This window comes from Littorina saxatilis, linkage group LG15, assembly GCF_037325665.1.
Source record: "Littorina saxatilis isolate snail1 linkage group LG15, US_GU_Lsax_2.0, whole genome shotgun sequence".
Classification (NCBI taxonomy): Eukaryota; Metazoa; Mollusca; class Gastropoda; order Littorinimorpha; family Littorinidae; genus Littorina; species Littorina saxatilis.
Window position 1 is genome coordinate 32316503 of NC_090259.1, and position 12500 is coordinate 32329002.

Genomic DNA, 12500 nt, shown 5'->3' on the forward strand with positions numbered 1-12500 from the left:
AATTAAACCTACTTGACAGGGAAATAAGTGTGCGACTCGAGCGCTGTCGCTTTCATTGCGTATTCTGCACTCGGTTTTTTTTGTTTTTTGTTTTTTTGTGTGTGTTGACAAATGTAATAAAAAGTTATAGGGTCGGCCCCTAAAAATAGAGTGGGTCGGGTTACCGTAACCACACCTTCTTTTTTTAGGCCTAACGTGTCTCTTTTCTAAAAAGAAAAGGGCAATTAGAATCAAAAAGGAAGCTAACGACCGACTTTTGTCATCAAAACACAAAGAAGAAAACGTTTACCTTGAGATCCGACGTCGGCCATCGTCTTTATCGTCGTCATAACCATCGTCGTCGTGTCTGATAGGGCAGCGATGGTGGTGCTTCTGGTAAGCAGCCCTGGAGATGTCGTGTTGTCCAGTGGTTGCTGTTGTCCCATGGTCGTTGTCTGGGCCTCAGCGGTTGTTGTCTCAGCTTCTGTAGAGGTCGGCTGGGCCTCAGTAGTGGGTGTCGGGGCCTCAGTAGTGGGTGTCAGGGCCTCAGTAGTGGGTGTCGGGGCCTCAGTAGTGGGTGTCGGGGCCTCAGTAGTGGGTGTCGGGGCCTCAGTAGTGGGTGTCAGGGCCTCAGGAGTGGGTGTCAGGGCCTCAGTAGTGGGTGTCGGGGCCTCAGTAGTGGGTGGCAGGGCCTCAGTAGTGGGTGGCAGGGCCTCAGTAGTGGGTGTCGGCGCTTCAGTGGTGGGTGTCGGGGCCTCAGTAGTGGGTGTCTGGGCCTCAGTAGTGGGTGTCGGGGCCTCAGTAGTGGGTGTCAGGGCCTCAGGAGTGGGTGTCAGGGCCTCAGTAGTGGTTGTCAGGGCCTCAGGAGTGGGTGTCTGGGCCTCAGTAGTGGGTGTCTGGGCCTCAGTAGTGGGTGTCTGGGCCTCAGTAGTGGGTGTCTGGGCCTCAGTAGTGGGTGTCTGGGCCTCAGTAGTGGGTGTCGGGGCCTCAGTAGTGGGTGTCTGGGCCTCAGTAGTGGGTGTCTGGGCCTCAGTAGTGGGTGTCTGGGCCTCAGTAGTGGGTGTCGGGGCCTCAGTAGTGGGTGTCAGGGCCTCAGTAATGGGTGTCGGGGCCTCAGTAGTGGGTGTCGGGGCCTCAGTAGTGGGTGTCGGGGCCTCAGTAGTGGGTGTCGGGGCCTCAGTAGTGGGAGTCGGGGCCTCAGTAGTGGGTGTCTGGGCCTCAGTAGTGGGTGTCTGGGCCTCAGTAGTGGGTGTCGGGGCCTCCGTAGTGGGTGTCGGGGCCTCAGTAATGGGTGTCAGGGCCTCAGGAGTGGGTGTCAGGGCCTCAGTAATGGGTGTCAGGGCCTCAGTAGTGGGTGGCAGGGCCTCAGTAGTGGGTGGCAGGGCCTCAGTAGTGGGTGTCGGGGCCTCAGTAGTGGGTGTCGGGGCCTCAGTAGTGGGTGTCTGGGCCTCAGTAGTGGGTGTCTGGGCCTCAGTAGTGGGTGTCGGGGCCTCAGTAGTGGGTGTCTGGGCCTCAGTAGTGGGTTTCGGGGCCTCAGTAGTGGGTGTCTGGGCCTCAGTAGTGGGTGTCTGGGCCTCAGTAGTGGGTGTCAGGGCCTCAGTAGTGGGTGTCAGGACCTCAGTAGTGCGTGTCGGGGCCTCAGTAGTGGGTGTCGGGGCCTCAGTAGTGGGTTTCGGGGCCTCAGTAGTGGGTGTCGAGGCCTCAGTAGTGGGTGTCTGGGCCTCAGTAGTGGGTGTCTGGGCTTCAGTAGTGGGTGTCTGGGCCTCAGTAGTGGGTGTCTGGGCCTCAGTAGTGGGTGTCGGGGCCTCAGTTGTGGGTGTCGGGGCCTCAGTAGTGGGTTTCGGGGCCTCAGTAGTGGGTGTCGGGGCCTCAGTAGTGGGTGTCTGGGCCTCAGTAGTGGGTGTCTGGGCCTCAGTAGTGGGTGTCTGGGCCTCAGTAGTGGGTGTCGGGGCCTCAGTAGTGGGTGTCAGGGCCTCAGTAATGGGTGTCGGGGCCTCAGTAGTGGGTGTCGGGGCCTCAGTAGTGGGTGTCTGGGCCTCAGTAGTGGGTGTCTGGGCCCCAGTAGTGGGTGTCTGGGCCTCAGTAGTGGGTGTCTGGGCCTCAGTAGTGGGTGTCGGGGCCTCAGTAGTGGGTGTCGGGGCCTCAGTAGTGGGTGTCTGGGCCTCAGTAGTGGGTGTCGGGGCCTCAGTAGTGGGTGTCGGGGCCTCAGTAGTGGGTGTCTGGGCCTCAGTAGTGGGTGTCTGGGCCTCAGTAGTGGGTGTCTGGGCCTCAGTAGTGGGTGTCGGGGCCTCAGTAGTGGGTGTCAGGGCCTCAGTAATGGGTGTCGGGGCCTCAGTAGTGGGTGTCTGGGCCTCAGTAGTGGGTGTCTGGGCCTCAGTAGTGGGTGTCTGGGCCTCAGTAGTGGGTGTCGGGGCCTCAGTAGTGGGTGTCGGGGCCTCAGTAGTGGGTTTCGGGGCCTCAGTAGTGGGTGTCGGGGCCTCAGTAGTGGGTGTCTGGGCCTCAGTGGTGGGTGTCTGGGCCTCAGTAGTGGGTGTCTGGGCCTCAGTAGTGGGTGTCGGGGCCTCAGTAGTGGGTGTCAGGGCCTCAGTAATGGGTGTCGGGGCCTCAGTAGTGGGTGTCTGGGCCTCAGTAATGGGTGACGGGGCCTCAGTAGTGGGAGTCGGGGCCTCAGTAGTGGGTGTCGGGGCCTCAGTAGTGGGTGTCATGGCCTCAGTAGTGGGTGTCGGGGCCTCAGTAGTGGGTGTCAGGGCCTCAGGAATGGGTGGCAGGGCCTCAGTGATGGGTGTCAGGGCCTCAGTAGTGGGTGGCAGGGCCTCAGTAGTGGGTGTCGGGGCCTCAGTAGTGGGTGTCGGGGCCTCAGTAGTGGGTGTCGGGGCCTCAGTAGTGGGTGTCTGGGCCTCAGTAGTGGGTGTCTGGGCCTCAGTAGTGGGTGTCGGGGCCTCAGTAGTGGGTGTCTGGGCCTCAGTGATGGTTTTCGGGGCCTCAGTAGTGGTTGTCTGGGCCGCAGTAGTGGTTGTCTGGGCCTCAGTAGTGGGTGTCGGGGCCTCAGTAGTGGGTGTCGGGGCCTCAGTAGTGGGTGTCAGGGCCTCAGTAATGGGTGTCGGGGCCTCAGTAGTGGGTGTCGGGGCCTCAGTAGTGGGTGTCTGGGCCTCAGTAGTGGGTGTCTGGGCCTCAGTAGTGGGTGTCTGGGCCTCAGTAGTGGGTGTCTGGGCCTCAGTAGTGGGTGTCTGGGCCTCAGTAGTGGGTGTCGGGGCCTCAGTAGTGGGTTTCGGGGCCTCAGTAGTGGGTGTCGGGGCCTCAGTAGTGGGTGTCTGGGCCTCAGTAGTGGGTGTCTGGGCCTCAGTAGTGGGTGTCTGGGCCTCAGTAGTGGGTGTCTGGGCCTCAGTAGTGGGTGTCAGGGCCTCAGTAATGGGTGTCTGGGCCTCAGTAGTGGGTGTCTGGGCCTCAGTAGTGGGTGTCTGGGCCTCAGTAGTGGGTGTCTGGGCCTCAGTAGTGGGTGTCGGGGCCTCAGTAGTGGGTGTCTGGGCCTCAGTAGTGGGTGTCTGGGCCTCAGTAGTGGGTGTCTGGGCCTCAGTAGTGGGTGTCTGGGCCTCAGTAGTGGGTGTCTGGGCCTCAGTAGTGGGTGTCGGGGCCTCAGTAATGGGTGTCGGGGCCTCAGTAGTGGGAGTCGGGGCCTCAGTAATGGGTGTCGGGGCCTCAGTAGTGGGAGTCGGGGCCTCAGTAGTGGGTGTCAGGGCCTCAGGAGTGGGTGTCAGGGCCTCAGTAGTGGGTGTCGGGGCCTCAGTAGTGGGTGTCGGGGCCTCAGTAATGGGAGTCGGGGCCTCAGTAATGGGTGGCAGGGCCTCAGTAGTGGGTGTCTGGGCCTCAGTAATGGGTGTCGGGGCCTCAGTAGTGGGTGTCGGGGCCTCAGTAATGGGAGTCGGGGCCTCAGTAGTGGGTGTCGGGGCCTCAGTAGTGGGTGTCGGGGCCTCAGTAGTGGGTGTCAGGGCCTCAGTAGTGGGTGTCGGGGCCTCAGTAGTGGGTGTCGGGGCCTCAGTAGTGGGTGTCAGGGCCTCAGGAGTGGGTGTCAGGGCCTCAGTAATGGGTGTCAGGGCCTCAGTAGTGGGTGGCAGGGCCTCAGTAGTGGGTGTCGGGGCCTCAGTAGTGGGTGTCGGGGCCTCAGTAGTGGGTGTCTGGGCCTCAGGAGTGGGTGTCAGGGACTCAGTAGTTGGTGTCATGGCCTCAGTAGTGGGTGTCAGGGCAACAGTAGTGGGTGTCAGGGCAACAGGAGTGGGTGTCGAGGCCTCAGTAGTGGGTGTCTGGGCCTCAGTAGTGGGTGTCGGGGCTTCAGTGGTGGGTGTCGGGGCCTCAGTAATGGGTGTCGAGGCCTCAGTAGTGGGTGTCTGGGCCTCAGTAGTGGGTGTCGGCGCTTCAGTGGTGGGTGTCGGGGCCTCAGTAGTGGGTGTCGGGGCCTCAGTAGTGGTGATCTCGGCTTTAGGAGTCATGGTACAGGGGACCGTAGTTGTTATGAGCACCCTTTGAGTTGTCGTTGCAATTGCATCTGCTCCTATCGTGGTGGTTGGGGCAGCCTGGGCCTGTGAAACTGAAATTTAACAAATAAAAAATAAAAAGATGACAACAAAGTGTGTATTGCGAATGCAAATGTGTTGGTTGTGGATACATGACGTTATCAGAATTTAAACTAAACAACGCATTCTGATGTTATCATGGTATATTTTTTTAGATCAATAAGTGTCGCTTAAAAATTGAATAGAATGAAATATTAGCTAGTTGTTGAAGTTTTTGTGTGTGTTTAGTTTTTGTGAAGATTGTTGTGTGTGTGTTTTGAGAAGGAAATAAGACACTATTGTATTTTTAGATAGGTTCAAAAACAAAATGCGATCGTGACGTAATTGGCACAAACATGATAGGACATTTTAAAGAAGAAAGAAAGAAAGAAAGAAAGAAAGAAAGAAAGAAAGAAAGAAAGATCGAAAACAAATACAAGACACAAATACAGAATAAAAGAAAGAGAGAACGAACAAACGAAGAGCGAAAGAAGAAAAAAAGAAAAAAAGGCTTCCGGTTGGTCTGTAATTTCATCAGACCGCTTTCTATGTGTCTAGCCTTTTTTCTTTGATTTCATCGATCATATGGTCTCATTGATACGTGAGCTGGTTGCAGACAGTTTCGTAAGTACTAGTTAGTTATAGTTATATGAAGTCTTATATCGCGCGCGTATCTCCAGACTCGGACTCAAGTACTCGGTTTCATCGATTGCAATACGATCTGACACATAGCCACTTCAGCAGTAGTTGAGGTTTATTTGTGTGATCAAAGCCAAAGGTCGTTTCAAAATGGCGGCCAATGTTGAACGAAATGCAAATGGGTGTCCACCAGTTTCTATACACCAGCGATCGTTGCCAGATTGGGATGAAGCGCCTTTCTCGGTTCTCTCGGCTCAGAGAGAGTAGGAGGGTTTAACTCTGTACTAGGTGCACACAAGATGGGATCACTTTGGAGATTATACCCAAAGACGGAACAAACAAGGGCCAAGTTATTCATAAAAGATATTACCCTGCGCAGGCGCACAGTGACGTGTCTCGACAAAAACCCGTTCGTGTTGCGAGGTGGAGAAGATGAGCGTGAGGTGAAAACCACCAAAGTGATCATCGGCAATATCCCGTTACCATTCAACACCAAGGACATAGAGGACACTATATACTGAAACTGGGCTGCAAGCTGCAGTCCAAGATGTGGATGGAGAGGGACAGAGATGATAGGGGAAAACTGACACTATGGCTGACGGATAGGCGTTTTGTCTACATTGAGGTACCCGAAAAAGACTTACCTCAACGTGTCAAGATTAGCATATTCGGTGACATTGTACCACCGGGAACAGAAGCTACGTCGACAGCAGCAGCAGAGTGTTTGTGGGCGGTGCTTTCTGACGGGACACGACTCACGATCATGTCCCAACGACATTGTCTGTCGAGAGTGCAAGCAACTAGGTCACAAACAAGGAAACCCTCTCTGTAGAGCGATGACGGAAACCGGTTCGGACGCTGCGCACGGGGACAGGCAAGAAGGAGAGGTAGAAGACGACGCGGTATCCTGTGCCAGTGCCTTCCGCTCCAGAGACCCATCCCCATCCTCGGAGCGCTTCTTCGACACCACACCAACACCAACATCCACACTGATAGAAACATCAACACCGGAACAGGGCAGACCGAGCAGAGCCGCGACGCAGTCAACCTTGCCTTTTAGGAGGTCGGGGTCAAATTCCAGCAAGAGGGCGAGAGCAAAGGATTCCCCTACCAATGACGCAGCAGTGACAAAAGTATCCCTATTGGACAACCAACCAGATGTGTCACGGGTCAAACGGGGTGGCTCACGTGCTAACTCAAACAACAGACAGAGTGAACTGGCGAAGGAGAAACCAGCGAACAACGCACCGCCCTAAGTGCAGCTACACTGAAAGTTGTGTTGTGCACGGTTACTGGCCTTGGAAGGTCCCACGGACTATGATTCTTGGATAGCGATAGAAACGTGATGTTTATTCTCTATAAACGATAGGCAGACAACGGACAGGTGAACATTCGCGGGCTGAGAAATAGAATAAAACGACGAACTTTCTTTTATAATATGAGAAAAATGAAATGGGATGTTATTTGCGTTCAAGAAACTTATATAACTGAGGATGATATTAAGTGCTGGGAGAAAGAATGGGGTGGCAAGATGTTTGCATCGCCTGGAAGTAAGCACAGCCTGGGGCAGATCATTCTTTCAAACGAGAAATGTCCGTATGATGCGAAGGTTGTAGATCACTTAAAACGATTTTTAAGTATCGAAGTACAGTTGGAAGAAAGCAAGTTATTTCTGGTAAATGTGTATGCGCCAAATGATTCGGCGGAAAAGCAACTAGCGTTTTTTGAGTTGGTGAAAAAGAGTGTGAGCGAGAACGACTGTGAACGCAAGGTTATCTGTGGTGATTTTAATTGGGTGTTGGATAATGAATTGGATATTATTAGTGGGGAGAAGCATTATGTTAGAGATGTTGTTTGTTTGAATGATATGATGTGATGATAGAAAGTGAAATGAATGATGTCTGGCGACTTAACCATGCAGAAGAAAAACAGTATACATGGAGCAGAACATTAAAACGGCCTTGGTCAATAAATATGAAACAAAAGACGATATGCTCCCCCTCGGACCGACAAAAAAGCTGGTCTGTCAACAAACCACCAAACATCGTTTTTGTCATCATTTTGGTAGTGAGAAAGTAAGTGCACAATCAACCCAGGGAGCCATGCTTTGAAACACGGGTTCCGTGCTGATAACCACACGAGTCCCGGTTTGATAACCACTGGCAATCAAAGCTGGCGTGTGAAAGCAACTTTCTGTGTTTTTGAGTTCATTAAATGTTGGGATGAATATGTCAGGTTTGAGGATGCACAGTTCTGTAGGTTCATCTCGGTATTCCACCCCCTCGGCTTTCTGGAAGCGACGTTTGGTCAAAGGTCACAGAAGATTTGCGTCGTACAGCGAAGGAAAGAATCGCGATCTTGTTTCCGACTCAGTACCTCTCTGTTTTTCATTAGACCTGTCATTCTGCTTGCTCAGCTTTGTTGGATGTTTGCATTATCTTGTTGCTTTTTTCTTTGCTTTTATCATTGTTTCTTATTTGTGCTTCGTTGATCGATACAACGTCTTGTGCACGGGTCAAAATGTGTGTGTCAGGGGTCGTTTTACTTGAACTTGACGTTCGTGTTTCTCCGAACGTCTGTGTATCGAAACACAGATACACGCACTCCATGACTCTGTAAGAAGACACAACTTATCGCTAGGTTTCATTTGTTTTTGATGAATGTATGACCTTTCATGAAGTAGTTTTGTTTTTTGTTTACTTTTGCCAGTTTGCCAGTTCGTTTTTGGAACTTTGCAAAGCAGTGTCGTGTCGTCTGTTTAGGTCTGGGGAAACACCAATGAAGAGAGCCGAAGAATCCCCGAGCATTTCTATTGGGTTTGCTTTTGATTATCCATGTATAACCTGCTTCCTGCAACTATGGTAACCGGGGATTTATTGCCTGGGGAACATGAGATTTATTTCCCAGGTGCTTGTGAATGAAAACTCGTGAAAATGATGAGAATTCCATTTATCGCCAGAGTTTGTTTGTTTGTTTGTTTTGCTTAACGCCCAGCCGACCACGAAGGTGGTGCTGCTTTGACATATAACGTGCTGCGGTGCTGCTTTGACATATAACGTGCGCCACACACAAGACAGAAGTCGCAGCACAGGCTTCATGTCTCACCCAGTCACATTATTCTGACACCGGACCAACCAGTCCTAGCACTAACCCCATAATACCAGACGCCAGGCGGAGCAGCCACTAGATTGCCAATTTTAAAGTCTTAGGTATGACCCGGCCGGGGTTCGAACCCACTACCTCCCGATCACGGGGCGGACGCCTTACCACTAGGCCAACCGTGCCGGTCTTGTCGCCAGAGACTTGATTATATTTTTGTAAATGATGTAGTGTATGACAATGTTTTTGATTGTCAAATATATTCAATTATACAAAGTGACCACAGAATGGTCGGTATAAAATATTATACTACACATAGAAAGCGTGGTCCTTCTTTTGGGAAGTTTAATGATAGTTTGTTAATTGATGGCATGTTTGTTGATGTAATGAACGGTTTTATTGATGGATATAAGAATGAATATGGTGATATAGATCCGCGCTTAAAGTGGGATCTGTGCAAAGTTCAGATCAAGGATGTTTTGTTTAGATTATTGTAAAAAGAAAAAACAGCAGACGATTGATGATAATAAAATGGTGCAGGATAGACTGAAAGAATTAGAAAAAAGTTATCAGTTGATCCATGTAACGAACAAGTTTTAAAAGAGCGGGAGGGCTTGAAACATCGACTGGAATTTTTTTTATATAAAGCAAGCCAAAAGTACCCAGGTGAGATCACAGGTAAAATTTATTGAAGAGGGTGAAAAGAATACCAAATATTTTTAAACCTGGAGAAATCAAATGCAAATTGTAAAATAATGGATCGATTAGTTTCCGATAACGGGATTGATGTAACCAAGCAAAACGAAATTATGCAAGAACAAATAAAACATTTTGAAACTGTTTTTGAGAGAAAATGTGGTTTTGATGAAAGATAAGCAGAAGCATTTGTTTCAACATCCGTCATACCGCAATTATCTGAAGATATTAGGCAATTGCTCGAGCAGGATTTATGTGAAAAAGAGTTGCGCGTTAAGCAAATTAAATAACGGATCGTGTCCCCTGGATTGGACAACCAGATTTATTAAATTCTTTTGGTTAAGATTGAACAAGATGATTTCAGATTCATTTCAAAGTGCCTATTTAAATGGTGAGATGTCTTTTACACAGAAAAAGCAATAATAACATTGATTCCAAAAGAGAAAGAGTTACCCAGAGATCATTTGAAAAACTGGAGACCTGTTTCATTAACGTTGGGTTCATTAAAGGCACAGTGCGCCTCCCGTAAACCATCACAGATACTGTCAGGCTTTTACACACAGTACAAACACCCTTCCATTTGAACGCTCACCAAACGGGAACATCCTAGGTGCCCTACGTAAAGAGCGAGCAATTTTCAAAGAATTAATTTTGCGGATTGTCTCAGTAGACAATCGGACCGTGGTGCGTTTTGGCGCTAGACCTAACTTTTAAAATCTAAATAATAAATTGACAGCTTGTTACACAAACATTCTTAAATCATAAAAGAATTCTTTTTTCATCAAGACAAGATCAGTACAATTCGAAGTTTTGAAAGTTTGAAAAAAGAAAAGCCCGGAAGCAGGGTCACGCAAGGCCGTGGTTCTCGTAGCAGACGACGGTTTATGCCTATCACCAGTTCCTCTGAACAGTCAAAAGCCATCGCGAGAGTTCTTGTGAACCACAGCCGTTTGTTTCGTGCATAGTCAGAGGTACATAATAACGTGCTATTGCAGATAAGCTCACAGCGAGTCCCATTCAAATTACTAACTGACGACTGCATTGTGAAAAAGGGAAACTGGATCACACGGGTTCACGATGGCTCAGGGGTAAGATAAACCACGCAAAAATAAATTCTTTGAAAATTGCTCGCTCTTGGCGGAGGGTACCTTGGATGTTCTCAAGCGGTGAGTGTTTAAATGTGTGTAAAAGCCTGACAGTATCTGTGATGGTTTACGGGAGGCTTACTGTGCCTTTGAAGGAAGAAAATCCAGTAACATTCTTAGAATGATAGATGATGTTATAAGTTTTATGGACGATTATGCTAAACCTGGCATGTTATTTAGTCTCGATCTTGCAGCTGCCTTTGATTTTTTTTTTTTTTTAATTTTTTTTTTTGTTTTGCTTAACGCCCAGTCGACCACGAAGGGCCATATCAGGGCGGTGCTGCTTTGACATATATCGTGCGCCACACACAAGACAGAAGTCGCAGCACAGGCTTCATGTCTCACCCAGTCACATTATTCTGACACCGGACCAACCAGTCCTAGCACTAACCCCATAATGCCAGACGCCAGGCGGAGCAGCCACTAGATTGTCAATTTTAAAGTCTTAGGTATGACCCGGCCGGGTGCCTTTGACTCGGTTTCAAAAGAATATAATTATGACCTGGACTTTTAAGAAATTTGGTTTCGGAGAACACTGGCTTATAGGTAAATGTAAAGAGGGATAAGAGAAAACACTGTATATATTATACCTGAGTGCGTTAAATATTGTTTAGGTGAATTTTAATATTGTGTTGAGTCAGTTATGTATTCATTCATTTATTTAAATGCATTAATTCGAAGTCTAACATAGATGTTTAATGTAAATGCCACATGTATTATTTTAATGTGTGTTAATAGTATAATATTATATGCAGCAGACACATATTTCAACTGCACATACATTATTTAAAACTAATTTGAGAGAAGTGTTGCACATTGAAAATCGTATAAACATTATAGGTCAAACATACTATTTGTAAACATATTGGGGGAAAAAGAAGAAAAAAGAACACAGAACAAATTAAAAAAAAAGACATACCGAAAGACAGACAGAAAGAACCAAAGACAGAAAGAAAGAAAAAACAGAACGAAAAAAATAAAATAGAAAAGACTTCAAACATGCGTATTCTGTACTTACCAATAACGAAGATTGTCCCGAGGATCAAAAAAGGAGCGCGTGGAATCATGTTCACAATTAGCACTCCGAAGAATTACGAAATAAATTAGTGTTCCCCACAAATTTCACATAAGCCAAATTCTGCAGGTCTTCTTCGCCAGAAGTCACAAACTATAAACCACCGTCAAAAGTCAACTAATCTTTTGAGCGACCTAACGGTGAGAATTTTAAAATGTCACTTTCTCCAAGTCAAGAATTACAACTACAAGGACTAAAAAATAAAGAGTCCTCTCAGTGAGCATACACTAACAAGTTCTAAGTTGTGCTAGCTCTAATGTTCAGCATTTCTCTTTTATATCTAAGTGTCTTCCTTGAACATCCGTGTTGCTGTCACCAAGGCAATCACAGCCGGTGCACGTTTTCGTCATTGGTGGGGGCGGGGTAGATGCATTGTCACCTACCTGAGTTCCTCCTCCATTAAACATCATGCTATTCTAACTGAATATTTCTGTCCCCAGAACTAGTGTCTATTTGGGACATGACGTGGTTATATGCTGGGGCTTAAGGTCACGAAGGTGGCACAGTTATATACCGTGCATATCATAAATCTACTTCAGGTCGACTTCTGTATAAGGTTGGTTATTAGGCCAAAAAAAAAAAAGGTCTGTTTACGGTAACCCGACCGACCCTAGTTTTTTCGCGCGACCCTAGACTTTTTTTTGGCATTTGGGGGAAAAAAAAAATAAAAAAATAAAAAATCTTGTTTTTTTTGGCAAAATAACGTAAAAATATGGTTTTTTGGAAGAAAAAAAAAGAAAAAAAAAATCCCGACCTACCGACCCTATTTTTTTGGCCTATGTTACCGTAAACAGACTTATTCTTTTTTTTGGCCTTATGTGTTTGTTGTAACGAGCCGTAGAAATTAAATATTAGTCTTATCTGGAAGAAAAAAAAATAGACCAAGAGACTGCAGGTGAGAAGAACGAAAGAAAACGAGGCAACTTGTTCTTGTTCTTGTGTAAGAACAATGTTTAATGCCATTTTCTCTTTCTCTGTCCGTCTGTTTGTATGTCTGTTCGTCTGTCTGTCTGTCTGTCCGTCTGTCTGTCTGCCTGTCTGTCTCTTTCCTCTCTCTCTCTCCATTTCTTTCTTTCTCTATCTCTCCATGTCTCTCTTTCTCTTTTCTCTCTCTTTTCTTCGCTCGCTCTCTCGCTCTCTCTCTCTCTCTTTTCTTCTCTCTCTCTCTTTTCCTCTCTCTCTCTCTCTCTGTCTCTGTCTGTCTGTCTCTCTCTCTCTCTCTCTCTCTCTCTCTCTCTCTCTCTCTCTCTCTCTCTCTCTCTCTCTCTCTCTCTCTCTCTCTCTCTCTCTCTCTCTCTCTCTGGGGAACTTATATTGTAA

The 12500-nt window shown here is 48.2% G+C and overlaps 1 protein-coding gene across 1 annotated transcript in view; it reads right to left on the bottom strand.

Moving 5' to 3' along the window:
- The window catches only part of LOC138949079 (mucin-2-like), a 21753-nt gene extending 10175 nt beyond the window's left edge, over positions 1-11578 (bottom strand). The window contains exons 1-2 of the mRNA XM_070320819.1: positions 11124-11578; positions 290-4561 (exon numbers count right to left, since the gene is read on the bottom strand). Coding sequence (XP_070176920.1) covers positions 290-4561; positions 11124-11172 — 4321 coding nt within the window. The 5' untranslated portion in view covers positions 11173-11578. The remainder of the gene's footprint in view (positions 1-289; positions 4562-11123) is intronic.
- Positions 11579-12500: the final 922 nt, after the last annotated feature.